The following is an 18,229-nucleotide window of genomic DNA, read 5'->3' on the forward strand; positions in this document are numbered from 1 at the left end:
GCATGTTCGTAAAGTTCGTATCGCTATGGGTTCACTTCTAATAATGCGTTCCACAACTCGTCGAGAAATAGCTTATTAAATTGTGTGTTGCGAATATCTTCTTACTGAGAATGTTCTATGATTTTTTATAACGATGGTGGCGAGGTGGTGACTGCTTGGCTAGTGGTCTCGTATTATTTTAGTCGCTTAAAAGATTTATGTGAATTATTCGGAACTTTGCAGCCAAATTATCTACTTATAATGGTGAGGAATTTAAATTGCTGTATAAATTGTTATCTTATTATTTTATTTATCATTCAGTATATATTCCGAATTTTGTGAGCGCAAGTAAAGAATGTTTATATCAAACGATGCATATTTTAGCGTCTTTTAAAACATCGAGTGTTTGAAAATATTGCTAACTTTATTTTACTAAATGCATTCAATAATATTTAAATACAACATAGTATTATTAAATTTTGCTTCTATATTTTATACAAAAAATTCTTGCAGTCTGTTGCTGAATTTTTAAAAGGCCTTCCATCACATGATGAAACCAATTTTGCAAACTTTCATACTGACAATGGAAATAGAACGTGTGTTAAAAGACCATCAGTCTATCTTCCTACTAAGGATTACCCTTCTGAACAAAGTACATATATGTTGTATATAAAATATGTATATACAATATTTTTATATATTAATTTATATATTTACAGTTATAGTTACTGAAAAGACAACTATTTTATTGAGGTATCTTCATCAACAATGGGATAAAAAGGTAAAGAGACAAAATATACAGAATGTCCAAAATAAAATATGAAATCATAAAACTGTGGGTAAGGAATTAAAATTGAAGATGGTAAGTCCTTACCCACAGTTTTACAATTTAATATTTTATTTTGGAAGCCCTGGATATTTACTGTTGCAAAATAATAAAATACAGAAAATTTTTATAATATAAACTTATTATAAAATATTTTAATCGTATATATATATATACGAAACTTTATAGAATGCAGATAGAAAAAGAGAATTCTTGTCTACAAATGGAGATGTTCAGGATGATGCATCTACAGTACGTAGTAAAAGACCGCGTCTTGATCTAAATTCACAATAAAATTCTTTAAAATATGTTACATTTTTTATATGAATATAGTTTCTTGAATAATTGATAATTTATATGCCAATTGGTTATTTATATATGCCATCCAGTGAGAAAATGCATTGGAGCAGATGAGTTTTCTTCCAGTTAGCATAGAAACATTTCTCATCATGCTATTCTACTACTAGGCTTGAATCTCAGTGTTAACAACAATGTATGCAAAGCCTGTAAAATAATCAGCATAATGTTAAATTACTGAACGATTTAGTTTAGTATAATGTTATGCTCAATTATATTTTCTCACTGAACGACATATAATTGAACATATTTATGATACATGGCTATATCATTGTTTAAATTTATTGCAGTAGATTATATCATTTTTAATGTTTATTATATTTTTTTTTTTTTAGTTTAATCGAAAAATTTCAATTAATTTAAAAGTTGAAATAATTAAAAAATATGGCAAAATGTGCTTTGTATATATCATCTTCTCATTCTTTTTAATTTTATCTTCTATATGCTTTTAATTGTGATTATATTAAATATTTCAATTAATATAAATGTATAGTAATTGGAATTTAAATAATAATTATACTGATCAAATTTTTTTATAATTATTATTTATTATAGAAGAAAATTAAACCTACTTAAAACAGACAGCATACATCTTTGCCAAATAAGTCATTAGTATGTTCATTTTGTAAAGCATTTATCTTATAATAAAACAAACTTGTAAATTTTTTTATACAATATTTATCATAATCAGTGTAATAATAACTAAATCATAATAATTGTATCTTACAATGATTATTAAAATATTGTATTAAAAGTATTAATAATTAAAATAAAAATTATTAATATAGTTTTATATTTTTATTTTATTGCATAATAAAGTTTATTTAATATATAAAAAAAATATATTAGCAATAAAATAAATTCAATAAATATTTATCGCGAAATTTAGCTATGATCAGCTGCATAGTATGGGATCTCCGAACTAGATCTCTACACTCCGTCACTCGCTGCGCCCTCCCGCGATCGATGGTTATGTTGCATATGTACAGCGCGGGTACGCGACGCGAAGGGTGATAATTACGATTTTCTCACGTAATTGGCTTTAATTAGACGACCGATCAGTCGTCTATGAACTGATCGCCGGATAGAAGGTGTCTCTCGTATGCGTGATTCGTTTTATCAGTGAGAAAAAAACCCGAGATCGGCAACCTCGAGACATAGCGCGCTAACGTAACATCACGAGTCGATGGTTCCGTACGGAAGATCCGGCGATCGTGAATAAAACCGGTCGCGCTCCGTGTGAGGGATTCGTAACGCGACGGCTTCGGTAGCGAACGATGTACACGTGGAAACTGACTGGTCACGCTCTCAGAAGATTTAACAGCGGATATAGCAGCGGTAATAACAGGTTAGCATTCGTACTGCAACATTGTGCTCCGAAAACGCAAAGTCGTGGCAGGTTCGGCAGCTACCGCAAAAGAATAAGCTCCTGGTTTCGGGAGCAGGGAACGCAGGTAGCCCAGGCTTGCAGGGAACAGTTCGAGTTTGTAGCTGCCCAGAAAATTAGAAGATGCATACAAATATTTCATCTTTACACGAGGTTATGGGATGAGGTTGCATTAAGAGATTTTATGCGACTTTGGAGGCTGAGACTCGCTAGGAACGCTAAGAATTTCCTGGTGAGCGCTGCTGGGGTTAGCATGTATAACTGGGACCGTGATAGGATAAGCGATGAGGAAATTAATAGGTACAGTTGAGTAAAATGTATAAAAAACTACAATATGTAGTGTATATATTTTTTAAATAATTCTTTTTGATGCTTTGTATTGTAGGTATAATCGTGAGATTGAAGGAATTTATAAATTACGCGACTCCACTGTAGTTTGTTCAAAGTGTCATTTACGAATTGTCATTGACACTGTACAGCCTGATGTAAAATATTGTAAATGTAATGGAGTTCAACCTTGTGACACTTCTAATAAAGATCGTAAGTTTTTTTTTTTTTTTAGATTAATTTTTTTTTTTTTTTTTTTTATTATTAATTAATTGAAATAGTTTATACATATAATTATTTATATCAAATTCATATGTAACATACAAAATGTATGCAGAAGATGGCTGGCAACCTTTTATTGAGCGTCAAGACATGTTAATATGGAGGAAAATAGAGCCTGGGTCAGGTGGACTATTTGCATACAAAGTATACGGGTCATTTTCTGACGTTACCGCTGAAGATTTTTTGCAAGTACAGATTGATGTAGATTATAGAAAGCAATGGGATCCAACTGCTCAGGAATTACAAATTATTGAAACTGATCCACAGTCGGAATTATCTGTTGATCACAGCACCGATGTGATTCATTGGGAAATGATCTGGCCTGTAGGTGTAATAATAATGTACTATTTTTTTATTTCACTTAATGATTTGTTAATTTGCATTTGTGCAGAAATTATTTTCTAATAGAGACTACGTATATCAACGACGATGGGTCGTGGATAAAGAAAAAGGACTTGTGATTATTGTCAGTCGAGTAACGGAACATCCCGATGTACCAGAAAGACGGGGAATTTTTAGGTACACAAAAAATAATGAAAATAATTTAAATAAAAGTGTATAAAATATTAAGATACTTGAATAATTTTTTTCTAATATTATATTTTTTACGAATAATAAATAATTCTTTAAATAATTAATAATTTAACGTCTGTATGATAGGGTCAGAACATATTGGTCGTATATGGTGATAAAACCTTACACAAAAATTCATGAACCAGGTATTGAATTTGGACTTACATACTTTGATGATCCTGGAGTCTCTGTACCATCTGCTGTCACTGCATGGGTGGCACTAAGAGGTTTGTTATATGTAATAAAAATGTAAAATACTTTTAATAAACTTTATAATAATTGTAACGGATTTTTTTAAGGGTTACCAGATTTTCTAGTACGCATGAGACAGGCTTCAAAAGATTACCAAAATTATAAATTAATTAAAAAAAATGCATCTGACATTCTTACTTTATCTGAAAAAGATGTTTCTAAAGAACAAGTCAAAGTTGACATAGACGATAAGTTAAAGAATGATAAAACAACGATGAGAGATTATAAAAATCAACAGGACGATTCTACTAACAATACTAACAAATTAGATCTTACACATGATGTACAGCAAGAAAATGATGACTTAACGGAAACCGAAAATAAGGATATTACTACTTCACCTAAAGAAGAGCAAGGTTTATTACATTATTTCTATCTTACGAAATTATTTGCATATTTAGATATTTGACAAATGGATTTAATGAAATAACTTTTGGCTAGTAGATGTTTTAACGTGATTTCGCACTGGAGAAATTAATCTGCCAATAAAGCTATAGAACAGATTCATGGATGATAACATTGTGGAACAACTGACATTTTATTGACATATATTGGATAAATAATTATAGTGTTTCGTAGATAATAAGAATGGCATTATGAATATGACAACCATTTATCTTCCCTTTTTTTTTTTTTTTTTTTTCTTAAGAGAGGGTTTCCATTTTTTATAAAAAAAAAAAAGCAAAAAATACTAATCAAGAAGTGAGACTGATTACTGTCATCGCCTTTAGTCCATTTATTCATTCAAAATTTACGTTATGTGTTGTAAAAAATTAAACAAAAGCAAATAGAAAACTCAATTATGGAAAACATATTAAAAATCTATTTAAATTTTATAATTTATATGGTATATAAATATCTGTACAAAGTAAATCGAATTTACTGTAACTCTGTGTATAGTATGAAACATGTGAGATATATTTGTATATATTTATATAATTTATCTCTATACAAATGTGATTATATTAACAAAAATTTCTATTTTTTGTTGCTAATTTTTTTAAGATTTTTATTACTTTTGTTTATTAAGATCGTAATTTTATTAAGAAATATTAGCAATTTTTTTGTTTTCAAAATAAAAAATATACATACGTAAATATTATATGTATAGATATATCTTTAAAGTTTCGTATTGTATATAAAATATGTATATGCATATAATGTAAATACACAAAATTATATATAATATATATTTATATATTATATATAACAATAGTATCATGCTTTTAAAGTTGTATTAGAAAATTATCATAGAAAACATAATTGTAATAATTTTCATTAAGGAATAATGTAAATAAATTATATATGTTAATGTTAATAATAACCAATGGTGTTTATATCTATTGTCGTGAATCGAAAATATTATTTACATATCGTTTTTATTATTTATGTAAATGTATAGTTTATTAAGAAGCATGATAAAAGATCAAGTTAAAAATAAATTTAGTAATGTACGAACATTAGGCGTTTATACATATTATACATATTTATGCTTATAAAAGAATATTTAATAATTTTTACAAATTTTTTTTGTAACATCTATAGTATGTTATCCCATGCAATAGCATGAGATATGAGTGTATCACCTTCCATGTCTAACTTGAAAAGAATTTCGTCTGGTAAATTTTTTGGCGTAGATGAAAAACCCGAGCAGTCTTCATCGTAACATTTTTGATATATCTTTTTTATATTTAAATCTACAATCCAATATACATTGTTGCTTTTATGGCACCTGCCTATATTTTCACAATATCTGTAAATGTTGTAAAAAAAATTATCTTAACAATCAGAGGGATGTATATATGTAAAAAAATATTAATTAATAATTGTTTAATTATCGATTATAGTTACTACCTGTTGCCGTAAACTTCATATCTTAGTGTTTTGATTTTATCAGAATATTTAGCAATTCGTATTTTGCCAGGATTAATAAGACTACCAATGTATTTATCTATTTCAGGATAAGGTGAAGTTTGGTCATCACTTTCACAAATAGATTGAATAGATCGTGTTGGTAGGTTTGTATAAAGCTGAACATTTATGTTACTTTGATTTGAAAATTCAAGTAAAATTAAATTTTGTTTGTTTGGAAAGTATGATATCAGAGAATCCAAAAAGATTTCTAGTTCCTTCTCTTTGCACTTATTCACTGTGTTATGTGTGCAATCTGTAGATACTGTTAGAAACGATTGTTTTCCCCACTTGGTAGACATGTACATTCTGAAATGTCTATTCTTTGTATAGACTCCATTGTCAATGAATAATTTTTCACCATGCTGTGTTTTTACAAGCATCTCCTCAATGTCTGCTTTGTTAAAATGACTTAAAATTTCATGTGATGGCATATCCAATTTTAAATAAAGTAAAATATCATTGTATATAACTTTGATAAACTTTCCAACGTGCAAATTATCTTTAAAAGCCATATCTTTTATGGTAAAAATTACATGTCTGCTAAATTTCTTACTAGATGTAGAATCTAATATCAAGAAGTTACTTTTATCGCATAATAAATGATAGTGATTAAGCAAGTATGCCCGTATAATATCTATCAGGGTCTTTGTCATGCGTGGCCCATTGCAAAGTGGATTTAAATCTATTGGGTATTCCAGATCGAGATATAACCAACAGGGTGAGTCCTTCGGTATTATCTGTTGAATTTATATATAAAATCGATATCATTTTTTGTAAGTTTGACATATTTATAATCTAAAATTCTATTAATATTGAACAAAGAATCGAAAGAAATAAGAAATTATTTTTGACAAATTTTTTTTAATCGGGACGCTCACCTCGTACGAGCATCTTTCTTCTTGTGGCTTGATTTTGTAATACCACCAATAAACCTCTGGATGTGCGACGACAAATTTGCGAGAACCATTGCTCGGTTGCTGGTACACAAAGGTGCATAATATGTCTGTTTCATTGCTATGTGCGACAGCCGCGGCCAATGCTTCTGACTGCTTGTAAAATTCTTGCCAATATTGCGTCGGACCTAATATGTGCGAAGGCATAACTCGGTGTGTTTTCACCCAGCTGGACCTGGGTGGCGATTTCTTTCGTATTTTGCCACCGTAAAACTTCTCCGTGCAAATTGGCTCCATCCCGAGCGATAAAACCGATATAATAACTGTGAAAACAGTCAATTTATTCAATCACCACCGTTGTATCATTGTATTCGGTACAGTTGATCGGTAAGTGATGCTTTTCCGCCAATTTCATGCCGCTACGGCAAAGAGCCCAACTTGGAATCGCGGCTTCCACGCGTACAGATAAAGAGGCTCGTCCGTGTGAAGCCAGCGTTTCGGCTGCCGTCGGATAGAAAAAAAGGCCAGAGCTATACACTGTCTGTCCTACTCTTCCGCGGCGTCGCCGGCAGTTATCGCAGATCCGCTTCTCGGTAACATCGCCGAGTTATAAGATGAGAGCAGACATATAAACTTAACAGTAAATTAAATATTTTATAATTTAATAATGTCTGACTTTATCGCTGAATCGTTCTACTTACACCTTGAAAATGTTTGACTATACACAGTTTGGTAGTCAGCGCAATTACTGTAATAATTTCAAGGTTATTTTTGTTCTTTTACAAGAAGAAAAAGAGATAAATTTTGAACTAGTGCAGTAACTGCTCTGACTGCTGTGTAAACGAATGCACCCAAAGAGCGCTGTTTTGCGTCTGCGTCGCTGTTCGCAACAAAAGAACAAATCTTTAGTCATAAGCAACATGGCGAATGTTCGGTGGTAGGTGGATATTTGCACAACGCGGAAACGTCACACATGCTCTCCATAGCTGTCAAACTTGTAAAAGCAGTAAAATGGAACTATTTCGCACTGACACTCATTTTATCTTTGTGAAAGAAAGGCATAGCCTCTGGTGCGACAAGTATACCGGCGAGTTCGCCGCTAAATCAGGTGAGTGAGCTAGAATTGCATTTAACATAAATGAGTGCGTGCACACAAAGCGTCGCTTATTAAAAGCGATCTGGATATCGCGTTAGCTTTGAGAATGCGAATTAATCAAATTTTAAGTGCGATTATGTGTATTATGTTAACTTATTTTAATAGGTGTAATGGGTTTTTTTTTTTTTTACAGATTGGGAATGGGCCACGCCAAAAGATTTAGAATGTCTGGGTATGTTTTATGGAATAGTAGGAAAAATAGAACAGACATCGGTATTGGAACCCCGATTGATGCTCATAAAGGATGTCACACCTGCAGGAGAATTACATGGTGGTCATGTTGTTTACAAAATAAAATCTATTGCTTTTCTACATCTTGGCACTGAAAATACAGATATTGGTTTATTGCCATGTAAGAAACATCAATATGTATTGAACAAAAAGGGGAGTGGTGGGCTGTTTGACGTACCACAAAAAGCAGCTTTGGCAAAGACCTGGGGTACAATAAAGAATGCTACAAATACTATTAAAAATACTACACAACATGCTGCTGCATTGGCTACATCTCAAGTAAGGATACTAAGACAATTATTTACAACAACTATATTTAGTATATTGTGGAACTTATAAACTTGATATTTCTCTAGATGAAATCTACAGTGATAAAACGAACCATAGTAAAGGATAAGGAAAGATTTGAGAAAAGAATATTGGAAGAACTAAATAAAATATTTACCGAAACTGATTCATTCTTCTTTTGTCAAACTGGTGATATTACTAATAGTTTGCAGCGACAATGTATGATGGAATCCAATGGACAAAGTTACCAAGATAAGCCATTGTGGCAACGTGTTGATGACAGATTCTTTTGGAACAAACATATGTTACATGACATTATTAATTTAAATGTTAGTAATTTTTAAAATGCATAAAATTTATTGCGTAAAAATTATTTAATTTGATTTACTTAAAATAAATAATAAAATAATATTATTTGAAGTTAGCTGTATAATAACAGTATTTAATAATTATTCAAAATGTGCATTTCTTTGTATAATATTTACTTATAAGTTTTTTTTGTTTTGTAGACAGTCAAAGCAAATTGCTGGATATTACCAATTATTCAAGGATATGTTCAAATAGAAAAATGTGTAGTTGAGGTAGGTTTTGATGAACAACCACAACAAGAAATATTTAACTTGGCAATTATATCAAGAAGGAGTAGGTTTCGGGCTGGAACTAGGTAATTTTTATTAACATTGATAGTTTTTATAATTTTATCTTACCAAAAATTAAACATAATTAAAAATGTTTAAAAAATAATATTACACAGGTACAAGAGACGTGGAGTAGATGATGATGGCAAGTGTGCAAATTACGTTGAGACTGAACAATTAGTTTGGTATCATGATCATCAAGTATCTTTTGTACAAGTACGAGGAAGTGTACCGGTATATTGGTCTCAGCCTGGATACAAATATAAACCTCCACCACGGATTGACAAAGGTATAGGCAGAAAGATATTTTTTAGATAAACTAATTAGATTATCTTAATATTATATAATCCTATATAATAATATTATAGATGAAGCTGAAACGCAGATAGCATTTGAAAAACATTTTGGTGAAGAGCTTACATTGTATGGACCCATATGTATTGTTAATCTGGTCGAACAGTCTGGCAAAGAAAAAATTATTTGGGAGGCCTATAGCAATTATGTATTTAATTATAATCATGTTGATATAACATACACTACTTTCGATTTTCACGAATATTGGTAAGTATCTGACTAAAGCATAATGTTGCTTAATCTCATGCTTTTTATCGTCATTTTAAATTACGTTTATCTTGTAAATTTTGTGTTTAATACAGTCGAGGAATGCATTTTGAGAATGTATCTATTCTGGTTAATGCATTAGCTACAGTGCTAGCAGATATGGGTTACTGCTGGCGCGATAAACAAGGTACGATTTGCGTGCAAAAGGGTATATTCCGTGTGAATTGCATAGATTGCTTAGATAGAACAAATGTGGTACAAACTGCTCTGGGTAAAGCTGTTATGGAAATGCAGTTTTCAAAATTGGGGTTAATACCACCTGATGGAATTTTGCCTACAAATATAAGACAGACTTTTCAATCGCTTTGGGCTAATAATGGCGACATTATTAGCAAGCAATATGCAGGGACAAATGCTTTGAAGGTTTGTACAACTCAAATTGCTTGCATAAAGTCTGTCTTAATATAAACCATTAATTTTCTAAGTAATTCCTACGCCATTTATTACTATTTATAGGGAGATTATACACGTACTGGAGAGAGAAAATTTACTGGGCTTATGAAAGATGGCATGAATTCTGCAAACAGGTAGATCTTTGCACTTACATCTTTCACGTTTTGTATTTCGCTTAATTTTTCTCACTTTTTATTTTTCCTTGTTCTATTTCCCGCATCTCACCTAACACAAACATTCACAGTTTTCATATCTCAAAGATAATATTCCAGAGTTCAATATTTCAATGTTATCTTATAGAACCTTGACTTGTCCTTTCATTTTCCTTTAGATACTATCAGCAACACTTTATGGATGACTTACGTCAGGCGGCGATAGATACGTTGCTAGGGAACTTGATTGATGTTCACCAACTAAACAACGATTGGTCACACTATTTAGACATTTTTGATAATTGCTGTCTTGAACTTATACCTATGAAACCACCAAATATACAACTTCAACTTGCTACTCATCCTGACTTCCTTTATGCCACTGCTATATATAATTTAGCAAGGTTCGTTGCTTGCTTTTAGTTTAATTTTTGGGAAACATACAATAGCTACGTATTTCTAAAAATTAGTTTAATTACTTCATTATATGTCATATTTTGTGGCGTAAAAAGCAATGCTATTGTCAGCATGAGAAGTTGTTCTTGTTATATTATATGAATACCCTTTTGCATGTTTAATTAAAATTTGTTTCGTAAGATTTTAATTTGATTTATAAGTCAGTCATTTGTATAAGTACGATTAGTCAGCAAGTTAAATATAAAAAATGCCGCTTTCTCTCATTTTAACAATTTTTTTTTATAAAATATTATTTGTCAAAGATTCTTTGAATGGAATCTCGATGCTACTCTGTTTTTAAATTATTTTTTAATTTTTAATTAAATTATATTTATATATTAAAAATAATTTTTTTTTTCCAGATATTATTTGAATCGTTTTAAAGACGTTTATAGACAAGCAACGATCGATATGATGCTAGGAAATTCAGTAAGCGAAGAAGTATTCCTAGAACGAACGGACGAGGAAGATAACGCGGCGACTGCGATTCATGTTAAATTGCTGATTGAAGATTGTAAAAAATTATTGATTCCTGACCCAGAAATTATTTTAGGCAGTTGGGGAGTTATCGATGCGGATCCAGTGTATGTGAGAAAAATTTAAAACTTATAATTTATAGTCAGGTTATTTTTATGAAATTGTTTTAATTGAATTTCTTATTCTAGTACTGGCGATCCGACAGAGACGGAAATGGATACTATCTTGATATTAACTCGAGATAGCTATTATATTGCTGATTATGATGATCAAATCGATAAAGTTACAAACTATCAAAGAGTTTTATTAGATGATATCGTCTTAATTGAATTTGGCCAGCCTGAAAATACGGTCTCATTTTTTAAAAATAAACATTATCACTGTATTAGAATTAATTATAAAGTAAATGGAGAGTACGGTTATTTTCATATGTTTCGTAGTACAAATTTAAGATTTTTTAATAACATGGCTGTTGTGATCAAAACTGAAGAAGAAAGCATAGGTAAAAGACCTTTTCTTTTATTTTATGTCTACATTGTAACAAGTTTGGAAATATTTTATTTTTCAAATTTCTGAAATTACAGAATCTTTGAAGGCGATTTGTGAAGCTATTTCAGTAGCCATGGAGATAGCAAACTTGCCAAAGGTTCCCTTAGCCATGAATGTTACATTAGATAAAAGAAAGAGTAAATTAGTAAATGTTAAAGGTTCCACTGGATTATTAGATATTTCATCGTTTCCAGAATTAACAAGAAATGTATCTGAGACACAGTTACTTGCTTTAAAGACAGCAGGTTTGTTAAAATATTTTTAATATGTACATTTATTTATATGTATGTGTGTATAAGATGCTTATAAAAGGTATAAATTTTATTAATAATAAATATAATTTAGGTACAAAAGCTTTAAGCAATATGTCGGAGCAATTCAGCAAATTGAATAAACTAAGTCAAAGTTTTGGCGCAAAGAAGCCAATTGATTTAGCAAAAGGTATAAATAACAGAAAAACGGAAAAGGTATCAAAGCCGATCTTCACTGTCGGCAACAGCAGTATTTCTGGCAGCGCAGAAGATAAAAGTAACAGCAGTAGCAGCAGTGATGATGAGAATATTGAAATGGCACCTGTGCATATTGAAAAACCAGCACACTTTAGTCACGATAAGCATTTGATGGAAGCTTATACACCATTGATTGGTATTATTATGGGGGTGAAAAATACCAATGTTGTAGATGGTAGTGTTTGTGAGACCAATACGAATGAAGAGCTGTCTCAGATAAGACATAACGACATGAATTTAAATTCGAAACTTGATGTAGCTGTTGACGCATTGCATCTGATTCCACGAACTGGATCTGGCACTAGTACTCTCAGTGCTTCACCGCAGAAGACTACAGCAACCACACCGGAAATAACAGTATATGATGTAGCAGGCAACATAGGCGAGGAAAGAGATAGGGTGATTCCATTGTCAGCTTTAACGCTTTCAAAGAATATCAGTCATTCGACAGGGGATGTTGACAATAAAGCGTTATCAGGCGATATTAAGAGTAATACTCTTCAAACGGATAGTAGGTTGGAAGAAAAAAAAAGATCAGCATCTGAACAAGATTTGACGTTGAATATTACGTCATCTCAGAGCGAATCTGCCTTAAAATCAATAAAGGAAAATATTGCGAATGTTACTAGTCCAGTAGCATCTACAGCCAAAGATATTCTGTTGCCGTTTTCAAAACTTGCGAAAGGTGTTCAAACTTTAGGAGCTAATTTAGATCCTAGAAAGTTGAAAACTGGTCATATAATGCGAAATTTATCGGAACACCATATGGAAGAACGCCAGAAACTTCAAGAAAGATGGGCCTCTTGTCAATCTAAACTTATCGCTTTATAAACTTTATCCGAATGACCCAGCTTTCTGAATGCAAATCGCCATTTAATATCAATTTAGAGCTTATTAATAATTGTATTTATTCGTAAATATTTACGAATATAGTGAGGAATTTAGTATATCAATGATGCAAATACTCTTATGCACTCTTAAAAAAAAAAAAAAAGTATTAAAGCGTTGTATTGTAGACAATTTTATTATATACAGGGTGTCCCATACTAAAGTATCGTAATTGCAGGAGTAGGTAGGGCTTGTCAAGACGAATAGAAAAGTCTTATACCATTTTGTAAAATTCTCAACCGTTATTGAGAAAAAAATTAATTTGTCTAGCGCAAGAGCGACAAGGAAACTACGCGTGAGTGAGCGCGACAGGCGACGGCACCATTTTTACTACTCGTTTGTCGCGCTCATTTACACGTAGCTTCCTTGTTGCTCTTGTGCTAGACAAATTAATTTTTTTCTCAATAACGGTTGAGAATTTTACAAAATGGTATAAGACTTTTCTATTCGTCTTGACAAGCCCTACCTACTCCTGCAATTACGTACTTTACTATGGGACATCCTGTATATAGATTGCATAATTTAATATGAAAAAAATATTATATAGGAAGTATTAAATTACGGTCACGTTTTATAGAAAATTAGTTTCACTGCACCTATTTTCGTATATTTTCAAATTTCACAAATATATCATTATTGATGTGGAACATAAGAAATCATTGTAGAAAGGAAAGCTGCACGCATTAACAGACAAAACTATAATTAACACTAAGTACAATGTGGTCAATATTTGTTCGTAATTAATTAAGCACAATAATTGACAAATGAACTGAAGAATTTCTTTATTGTTATAAAATTGTTCTGTTTTTTTAGAACCATTTTCTTAAAAAGCCAACATCGTGTATAAAATTTATTATATACCTGCTAAATTTTTGAATCGTACTTTTATATTTTTATTAACAATTTTCTAAAATTTATCTATTTAATGCGACCAATCTGTATTAAAAAAAAAAATATATATATATATATATATATATATATATATATATATATATATATATATATATATATATATTGGTAAATGTTTTAGCACAATTAAATATTTTATTGTTATTTTATTATGTTTTATCTTATAGTGATATCAAGATTTAATTTTTATAGCAAAAAAAGTTAAAAATTTTGTCATATTTATTTGATATGCATAACAGATTTCTTATATTAAAATATATCGAATAATGTAAAACGCAGACGAGATGATTTATTTGTACGAAAAATCAGAGAGAAAGAGGCTTCATAGTCAATTATGTAAATACAGAGAATTATTTAAATATAGTTTAGTCAAATAAATAAATAAATATATATATATATATATATATATATATATATAATGCATGAAGTGATGAAAACATAATTTTAAGATATATGGTTACCATAGAACAAATATACATGACTATTCTAGCTTTGTTAGTTTTTTGAAAAATAAATGTTAGAATTTTTTAGACAGTATAAATAATGTAATTGTTTTAAAGTTAATGAAAGAAATACATATAGAACATTTCATTAAAGAGAAAAACTGATTAAGTTATAAATGTGGTATATACATATAAGATCGATACAGTTTAAGTGTACAGCAACAAAACTTTTGTAGTAAGTTTATGTATTGACATTGCATTTATGTTAATGTTATAATTTTAGATGCTTTAATTGTCGTTACAATTTAGTATACACGCATTTCAAAAGCCAGTGACTGCAGTATTATATCGAGTGTATGCTTAATACGGGATATATTCTCCTTCATCTATGTATAAATCTGATGTAGAAGGATTAGTATAAAAATATTACGTAAATATTATATTTGTTAATGTAGGGAATTACAATATGATTTTACATTGCCCACTGATGTAAATAATTATCTCGTTTCGATGGTTTCCATTCTCTATTGAATGCGCTTTGGAAATACATCGATAATTATAATTATAGCAAACCTGAACTCGTATTTTTAGCCGATATTCTTTTTACTGTCAGCAATAGTCTGTGATACATATTTATAGAATGCACAGAAATGAGCAAAATTTTGGAAAGCGTGCATTCTGAAAGATATTTGCAACGCTTTAGGATAAGAATGAAGCTGTTTTCAAATACTTAATCTTAAAGAATTTCAATTTTGATTTAAATAAGTTATCTTCACATTTGCTTGCAAGTTTTTATATTTTCTTGCTCTATTCAACTAAAAAAAAAAAATTACTTTAAATGAACATTAGGTCTTAATTTTGGTTAAACAATGCAATGTAAGGTTCAATGCAACTTTATTAGCAAATCTGTGTGATGTGTGGTATTGCAACTAGCTGCAGTATTACGAATAATCTGCAAAAAATAGGTGAACATGCACAATTCACTAATCTCGCTTTATACGGAATTGCATTACTAATATCTGAAACCAACAATTAGTTCAAAAAAATAGTTTTATTGTTTTATCTAATAAAATTATTTTTTAATCTTTTGAACTTTTGAACTATGTGTATATTGATATTATTATAAATTAGTTTTTGTAAATTATAAATTATTCTTTATACTATATAAATCACCTGTTTTTTGCGAAATAAAAACATCAGTACAAAATCATACGTAAAAACTATAAAGGCTTAACATGCTCCTTATATATACCTAATATTATTGTTTCTAGAAAATTATAATGATAAAATTTGCGTATACACCAATCAACACACGTTTGCAGCACGTGTAGAATAAATAATAATAAAATACATTTTTGATTTGAGTGATTAATTTTTTCTTTAATTTATATTTTTAAAGTTATTTATTTTAAAACTTATAAAAAGTTTATTTGCGTATAACCTAACCAATATTAAGATCAACAAATATTCATTTCTTTATTTCTAATAAGATATTAATTTAATATGCAAGTAATTATGTTAATTTATTTAATTATTTGTTGTAATTAATAAAATTCAAATTTATATTTTGCGCCAAATGGTTCGACTCAACCGGTAAAAATTGTCGCGTTTATCTAGTTTACCATCTGATAAATACGCAAAAGTTAACCTAAACTTACCTGTAAATTTTGTTTACGTGCAGAATTGCAGAATGAATGATACACGTGGTATAGAAATTATGTGGGAAAATCCCATAAAACATCCTCAATGTCCTCATGGTAATTATCATATCTCTATTTATTGAAGTATATTTATTATTATCACATTTATATTAAATCTTTTTTCTGCTGCAGGACCTACACTACTGTTCGGAAGATATGTTAAAAATGAAATAAAGAAATTTTATGCATGTTCCGCTTGTCGTGATAGAAAATTATGTAGATTTTATTTGAAATACGGACAAGAGCTGTTAAAATCTCAAAAGCGTATGTGGATGTTAGAAAATAAAAAGTTTACTCAACATTATGATCATCAGAAATTATATATTCATCTTAATAAATTCAAGATAACACCTGTGACAAGTAGGTGTTACTGCCACAATTGTGAAAGATTAATATTTGATTCTGAAAAAGATATGCACATGGATCATGAGATGACACAGAATTTAACAGATTATCAAATGTGTCATCCAACTGAGCTTTTAAAGCCTCTAGAAAATGCAAAGAAGGAAGCTCAGTATTTATTTTCAAAGAAATCTACCGAAGATATAATAAATATGCTTTTGAAACTTGGAGCTAAGCAGATCCTTTGTGTTGGCACACCAAGAATACATGAATACATAATGGAGCATCACACAGATAAAATGTCTTCTCTCCTTTTGGATTTTGATGGAAGATTTGTAGGTATTTTTATTAATTATTAGATTAATTTATTTAATTTATAATGTATTTAATATTTTTTATAAATGTATTTGAATGTATATGTTTTTATATATAATTTTAGCATAACTTTTTTGGACCATTGGATTATTGCTGGTACAATCTTTTTAATCATCATTTTTTTAATGAAGATGCCATTAATGTTTTTAAAGATTTTCTTACTCAAAATGAGGGAAAAAATACTTATTTAATATGTGATCCTCCATTTGGTGGTCGTTTGGAACCCATATCATACACAATAAAAACCATATCTGATCTATACATCACATTGAATAAACATAATTATAATGATAAATTTTTCTTGAAAATTATGTTTATATGTCCATATTTTATGGAACATATAATGAAAGAAAAGAGTAATCCTCCACATGTGACTGGTGGTTTAAAAGACTTGAAAATGTCTGATTATAAAGTAAACTATGACAATCATCCCTTATTTATATCAGAGAGACATGGTAGAAAACATGGTTCTCCAGTGAGAATTTTCACAAATATACCGTTAAATTTATTAGAGCTTCCTCTATCTGATGGATATAAGTTTTGTGAAGATTGTGAAAAATGGGTTTCAAGTGAAAATAAACATTGCAAAAAGTGCAAAGAATGTACTTCCAAAGATGGTCAAACATACAAGCACTGTGACATATGTCAACGATGCGTAAAGCCTAGTTGGAAGCACTGTCAAATTTGTAAAAGGTGTATGTTAGAAAAACATATGTGTGGTTCAATTCCGAATATTGGAGGAAAATGTTTTAACTGTGATAAAATAGGTAAATATTTATATAATTATTTCAACATATTACTACCACTGATAATATGCTGTGAATTTATTTGTAGGTCACACCAAAAAGGAATGCCCTAATCTACTTTCTACTGAAATGACATTTGAAAGAGATATAAAGAAACGCAAAGCAAATTACAAATTAAAGACATTTTTCAGTAAGAAAAGCAAAGTTAAGCATTTTAAGGAAGTTATTAATAAAAGAGAAGTCTTAAAATTAAAAAAGAAAAACTTAAATAATAAAAAATCACAACAAACCAAATAAAAAAAATGTAAATTTTTTAATATAATATTATAGTAAAAGCATAAATATATATTAAAATGATTTGTTTAACTATTCTGGTGTGTATGCATTTATATTTAAAAAATCGTAACGATATTTCTGTCTATTTTTTTCAGCTTCTCAACAATGAATGGAGGAATAACATCTTATTATACGTTTATTTTCCTTTTTTTATAGAAATCTCGGATTTCCATAAGCTTGGATTTCCATAAGCCATAGAGTGCTGAATTGTGAATGTAGAAATATTCCCC

At 29.7% G+C, this 18,229-nt stretch overlaps 5 protein-coding genes across 9 annotated transcripts; 4 read left to right on the top strand and 1 right to left on the bottom strand.

The window, feature by feature from the left end:
* Nucleotides 1–116: 116 nt before the first annotated feature.
* Nucleotides 117–2,063, top strand: LOC139113205 (DET1- and DDB1-associated protein 1). The gene is made up of 4 exons (XM_070674182.1): nt 117–243; nt 493–631; nt 699–760; nt 995–2,063. The coding sequence occupies exons 1-4, from the start codon at nt 118–120 to the stop codon at nt 1,097–1,099; spliced, it is 432 nt and encodes a 143-aa protein (XP_070530283.1). The 5' UTR covers nt 117; the 3' UTR covers nt 1,100–2,063.
* A 67-nt stretch (nt 2,064–2,130) lies between these two features.
* LOC139113201 (stAR-related lipid transfer protein 7, mitochondrial) lies at nt 2,131–5,326 on the top strand. Of its 3 annotated transcripts, XM_070674177.1 has the most exons (7): nt 2,135–2,849; nt 2,935–3,089; nt 3,214–3,482; nt 3,550–3,677; nt 3,819–3,958; nt 4,031–4,339; nt 4,428–5,326. In XM_070674177.1, exons 1-7 carry the CDS (start codon nt 2,440–2,442, stop codon nt 4,439–4,441), a joined length of 1,425 nt encoding a protein of 474 aa, XP_070530278.1. In that variant the 5' UTR covers nt 2,135–2,439; the 3' UTR covers nt 4,442–5,326. The 3 variants fall into 3 exon arrangements, with proteins under 3 accessions (XP_070530277.1, XP_070530276.1, XP_070530278.1); XM_070674176.1 differs by having other exon boundaries at nt 2,131–2,849; nt 3,217–3,482; nt 4,031–5,326; XM_070674175.1 differs by having other exon boundaries at nt 2,134–2,849; nt 4,031–5,326.
* Nucleotides 5,327–5,413: 87 nt separating this feature from the next.
* On the bottom strand, nt 5,414–10,427 carry LOC139113202 (DNA-directed primase/polymerase protein). Of its 2 annotated transcripts, XM_070674179.1 has the most exons (5): nt 8,623–8,721; nt 7,492–7,670; nt 6,776–7,423; nt 5,838–6,634; nt 5,414–5,736 (listed from the first exon to the last, which is right to left on the bottom strand). In XM_070674179.1, the coding sequence occupies exons 3-5, from the start codon at nt 7,085–7,087 to the stop codon at nt 5,523–5,525; spliced, it is 1,323 nt and encodes a 440-aa protein (XP_070530280.1). In that variant the 5' UTR covers nt 7,088–7,423; nt 7,492–7,670; nt 8,623–8,721; the 3' UTR covers nt 5,414–5,522. The 2 variants fall into 2 exon arrangements, with proteins under 2 accessions (XP_070530280.1, XP_070530279.1); XM_070674178.1 differs by lacking the exon at nt 8,623–8,721 and adding an exon at nt 10,270–10,427 and having other exon boundaries at nt 6,776–7,670.
* Nucleotides 7,680–13,944, top strand: Sp3 (phosphatidylinositide phosphatase spermathreecae). Of its 2 annotated transcripts, XM_070674172.1 has the most exons (13): nt 7,680–7,898; nt 8,080–8,456; nt 8,534–8,794; nt 8,975–9,129; nt 9,220–9,392; nt 9,472–9,664; nt 9,760–10,087; nt 10,181–10,251; nt 10,449–10,673; nt 11,088–11,309; nt 11,391–11,704; nt 11,787–11,996; nt 12,097–13,944. In XM_070674172.1, exons 1-13 carry the CDS (start codon nt 7,718–7,720, stop codon nt 13,089–13,091), a joined length of 3,705 nt encoding a protein of 1,234 aa, XP_070530273.1. In that variant the 5' UTR covers nt 7,680–7,717; the 3' UTR covers nt 13,092–13,944. The 2 variants fall into 2 exon arrangements, with proteins under 2 accessions (XP_070530273.1, XP_070530274.1); XM_070674173.1 differs by lacking the exon at nt 10,449–10,673.
* A 1,988-nt stretch (nt 13,945–15,932) lies between these two features.
* Nucleotides 15,933–18,229, top strand: LOC139113200 (rRNA N(6)-adenosine-methyltransferase ZCCHC4). Its single transcript, XM_070674174.1, has 5 exons — nt 15,933–16,257; nt 16,333–16,877; nt 16,982–17,684; nt 17,752–17,967; nt 18,095–18,229. Exons 1-4 carry the CDS (start codon nt 16,191–16,193, stop codon nt 17,958–17,960), a joined length of 1,524 nt encoding a protein of 507 aa, XP_070530275.1. The 5' UTR covers nt 15,933–16,190; the 3' UTR covers nt 17,961–17,967; nt 18,095–18,229.

Source organism: Cardiocondyla obscurior, linkage group LG02, assembly GCF_019399895.1.
Source record: "Cardiocondyla obscurior isolate alpha-2009 linkage group LG02, Cobs3.1, whole genome shotgun sequence".
NCBI lineage: Eukaryota > Metazoa > Arthropoda > Insecta > Hymenoptera > Formicidae > Cardiocondyla > Cardiocondyla obscurior.

What these genes read in the sequence shown, in the direction of transcription:
- Sp3 (XM_070674172.1), top strand. Translation starts at nt 7,718, where the DNA reads ATGTTCGGTGGTAGGTGGATATTTGCACAACGCGGAAACGTCACACAT. An exon ending in CGAGTTCGCCGCTAAATCAG is followed by an intron (nt 7,899 to 8,079) that starts GTGAGTGAGCTA and finishes TTTTTTTTACAG; the next exon opens with ATTGGGAATGGGCCACGCCA. An exon ending in ACTTGCTTTAAAGACAGCAG is followed by an intron (nt 11,997 to 12,096) that starts GTTTGTTAAAAT and finishes AATATAATTTAG; the next exon opens with GTACAAAAGCTTTAAGCAAT.
- LOC139113201 (XM_070674175.1), top strand. Translation starts at nt 2,440, where the DNA reads ATGTACACGTGGAAACTGACTGGTCACGCTCTCAGAAGATTTAACAGC. An exon ending in GAAAGACGGGGAATTTTTAG is followed by an intron (nt 3,678 to 3,818) that starts GTACACAAAAAA and finishes TCTGTATGATAG; the next exon opens with GGTCAGAACATATTGGTCGT. An exon ending in TGCATGGGTGGCACTAAGAG is followed by an intron (nt 3,959 to 4,030) that starts GTTTGTTATATG and finishes GATTTTTTTAAG; the next exon opens with GGTTACCAGATTTTCTAGTA.
- LOC139113202 (XM_070674178.1), bottom strand. Translation starts at nt 7,087, where the DNA reads ATGGAGCCAATTTGCACGGAGAAGTTTTACGGTGGCAAAATACGAAAG. An exon ending in AAGAAAGATGCTCGTACGAG is followed by an intron (nt 6,635 to 6,775) that starts GTGAGCGTCCCG and finishes TAAATTCAACAG; the next exon opens with ATAATACCGAAGGACTCACC. An exon ending in TATGAAGTTTACGGCAACAG is followed by an intron (nt 5,737 to 5,837) that starts GTAGTAACTATA and finishes CAACATTTACAG; the next exon opens with ATATTGTGAAAATATAGGCA.
- LOC139113200 (XM_070674174.1), top strand. Translation starts at nt 16,191, where the DNA reads ATGAATGATACACGTGGTATAGAAATTATGTGGGAAAATCCCATAAAA. An exon ending in TGGATTTTGATGGAAGATTT is followed by an intron (nt 16,878 to 16,981) that starts GTAGGTATTTTT and finishes ATATAATTTTAG; the next exon opens with CATAACTTTTTTGGACCATT. An exon ending in TTTTAACTGTGATAAAATAG is followed by an intron (nt 17,685 to 17,751) that starts GTAAATATTTAT and finishes ATTTATTTGTAG; the next exon opens with GTCACACCAAAAAGGAATGC.
- LOC139113205 (XM_070674182.1), top strand. Translation starts at nt 118, where the DNA reads ATGATTTTTTATAACGATGGTGGCGAGGTGGTGACTGCTTGGCTAGTG. An exon ending in CAAATTATCTACTTATAATG is followed by an intron (nt 244 to 492) that starts GTGAGGAATTTA and finishes AAATTCTTGCAG; the next exon opens with TCTGTTGCTGAATTTTTAAA. An exon ending in ATCAACAATGGGATAAAAAG is followed by an intron (nt 761 to 994) that starts GTAAAGAGACAA and finishes GAAACTTTATAG; the next exon opens with AATGCAGATAGAAAAAGAGA.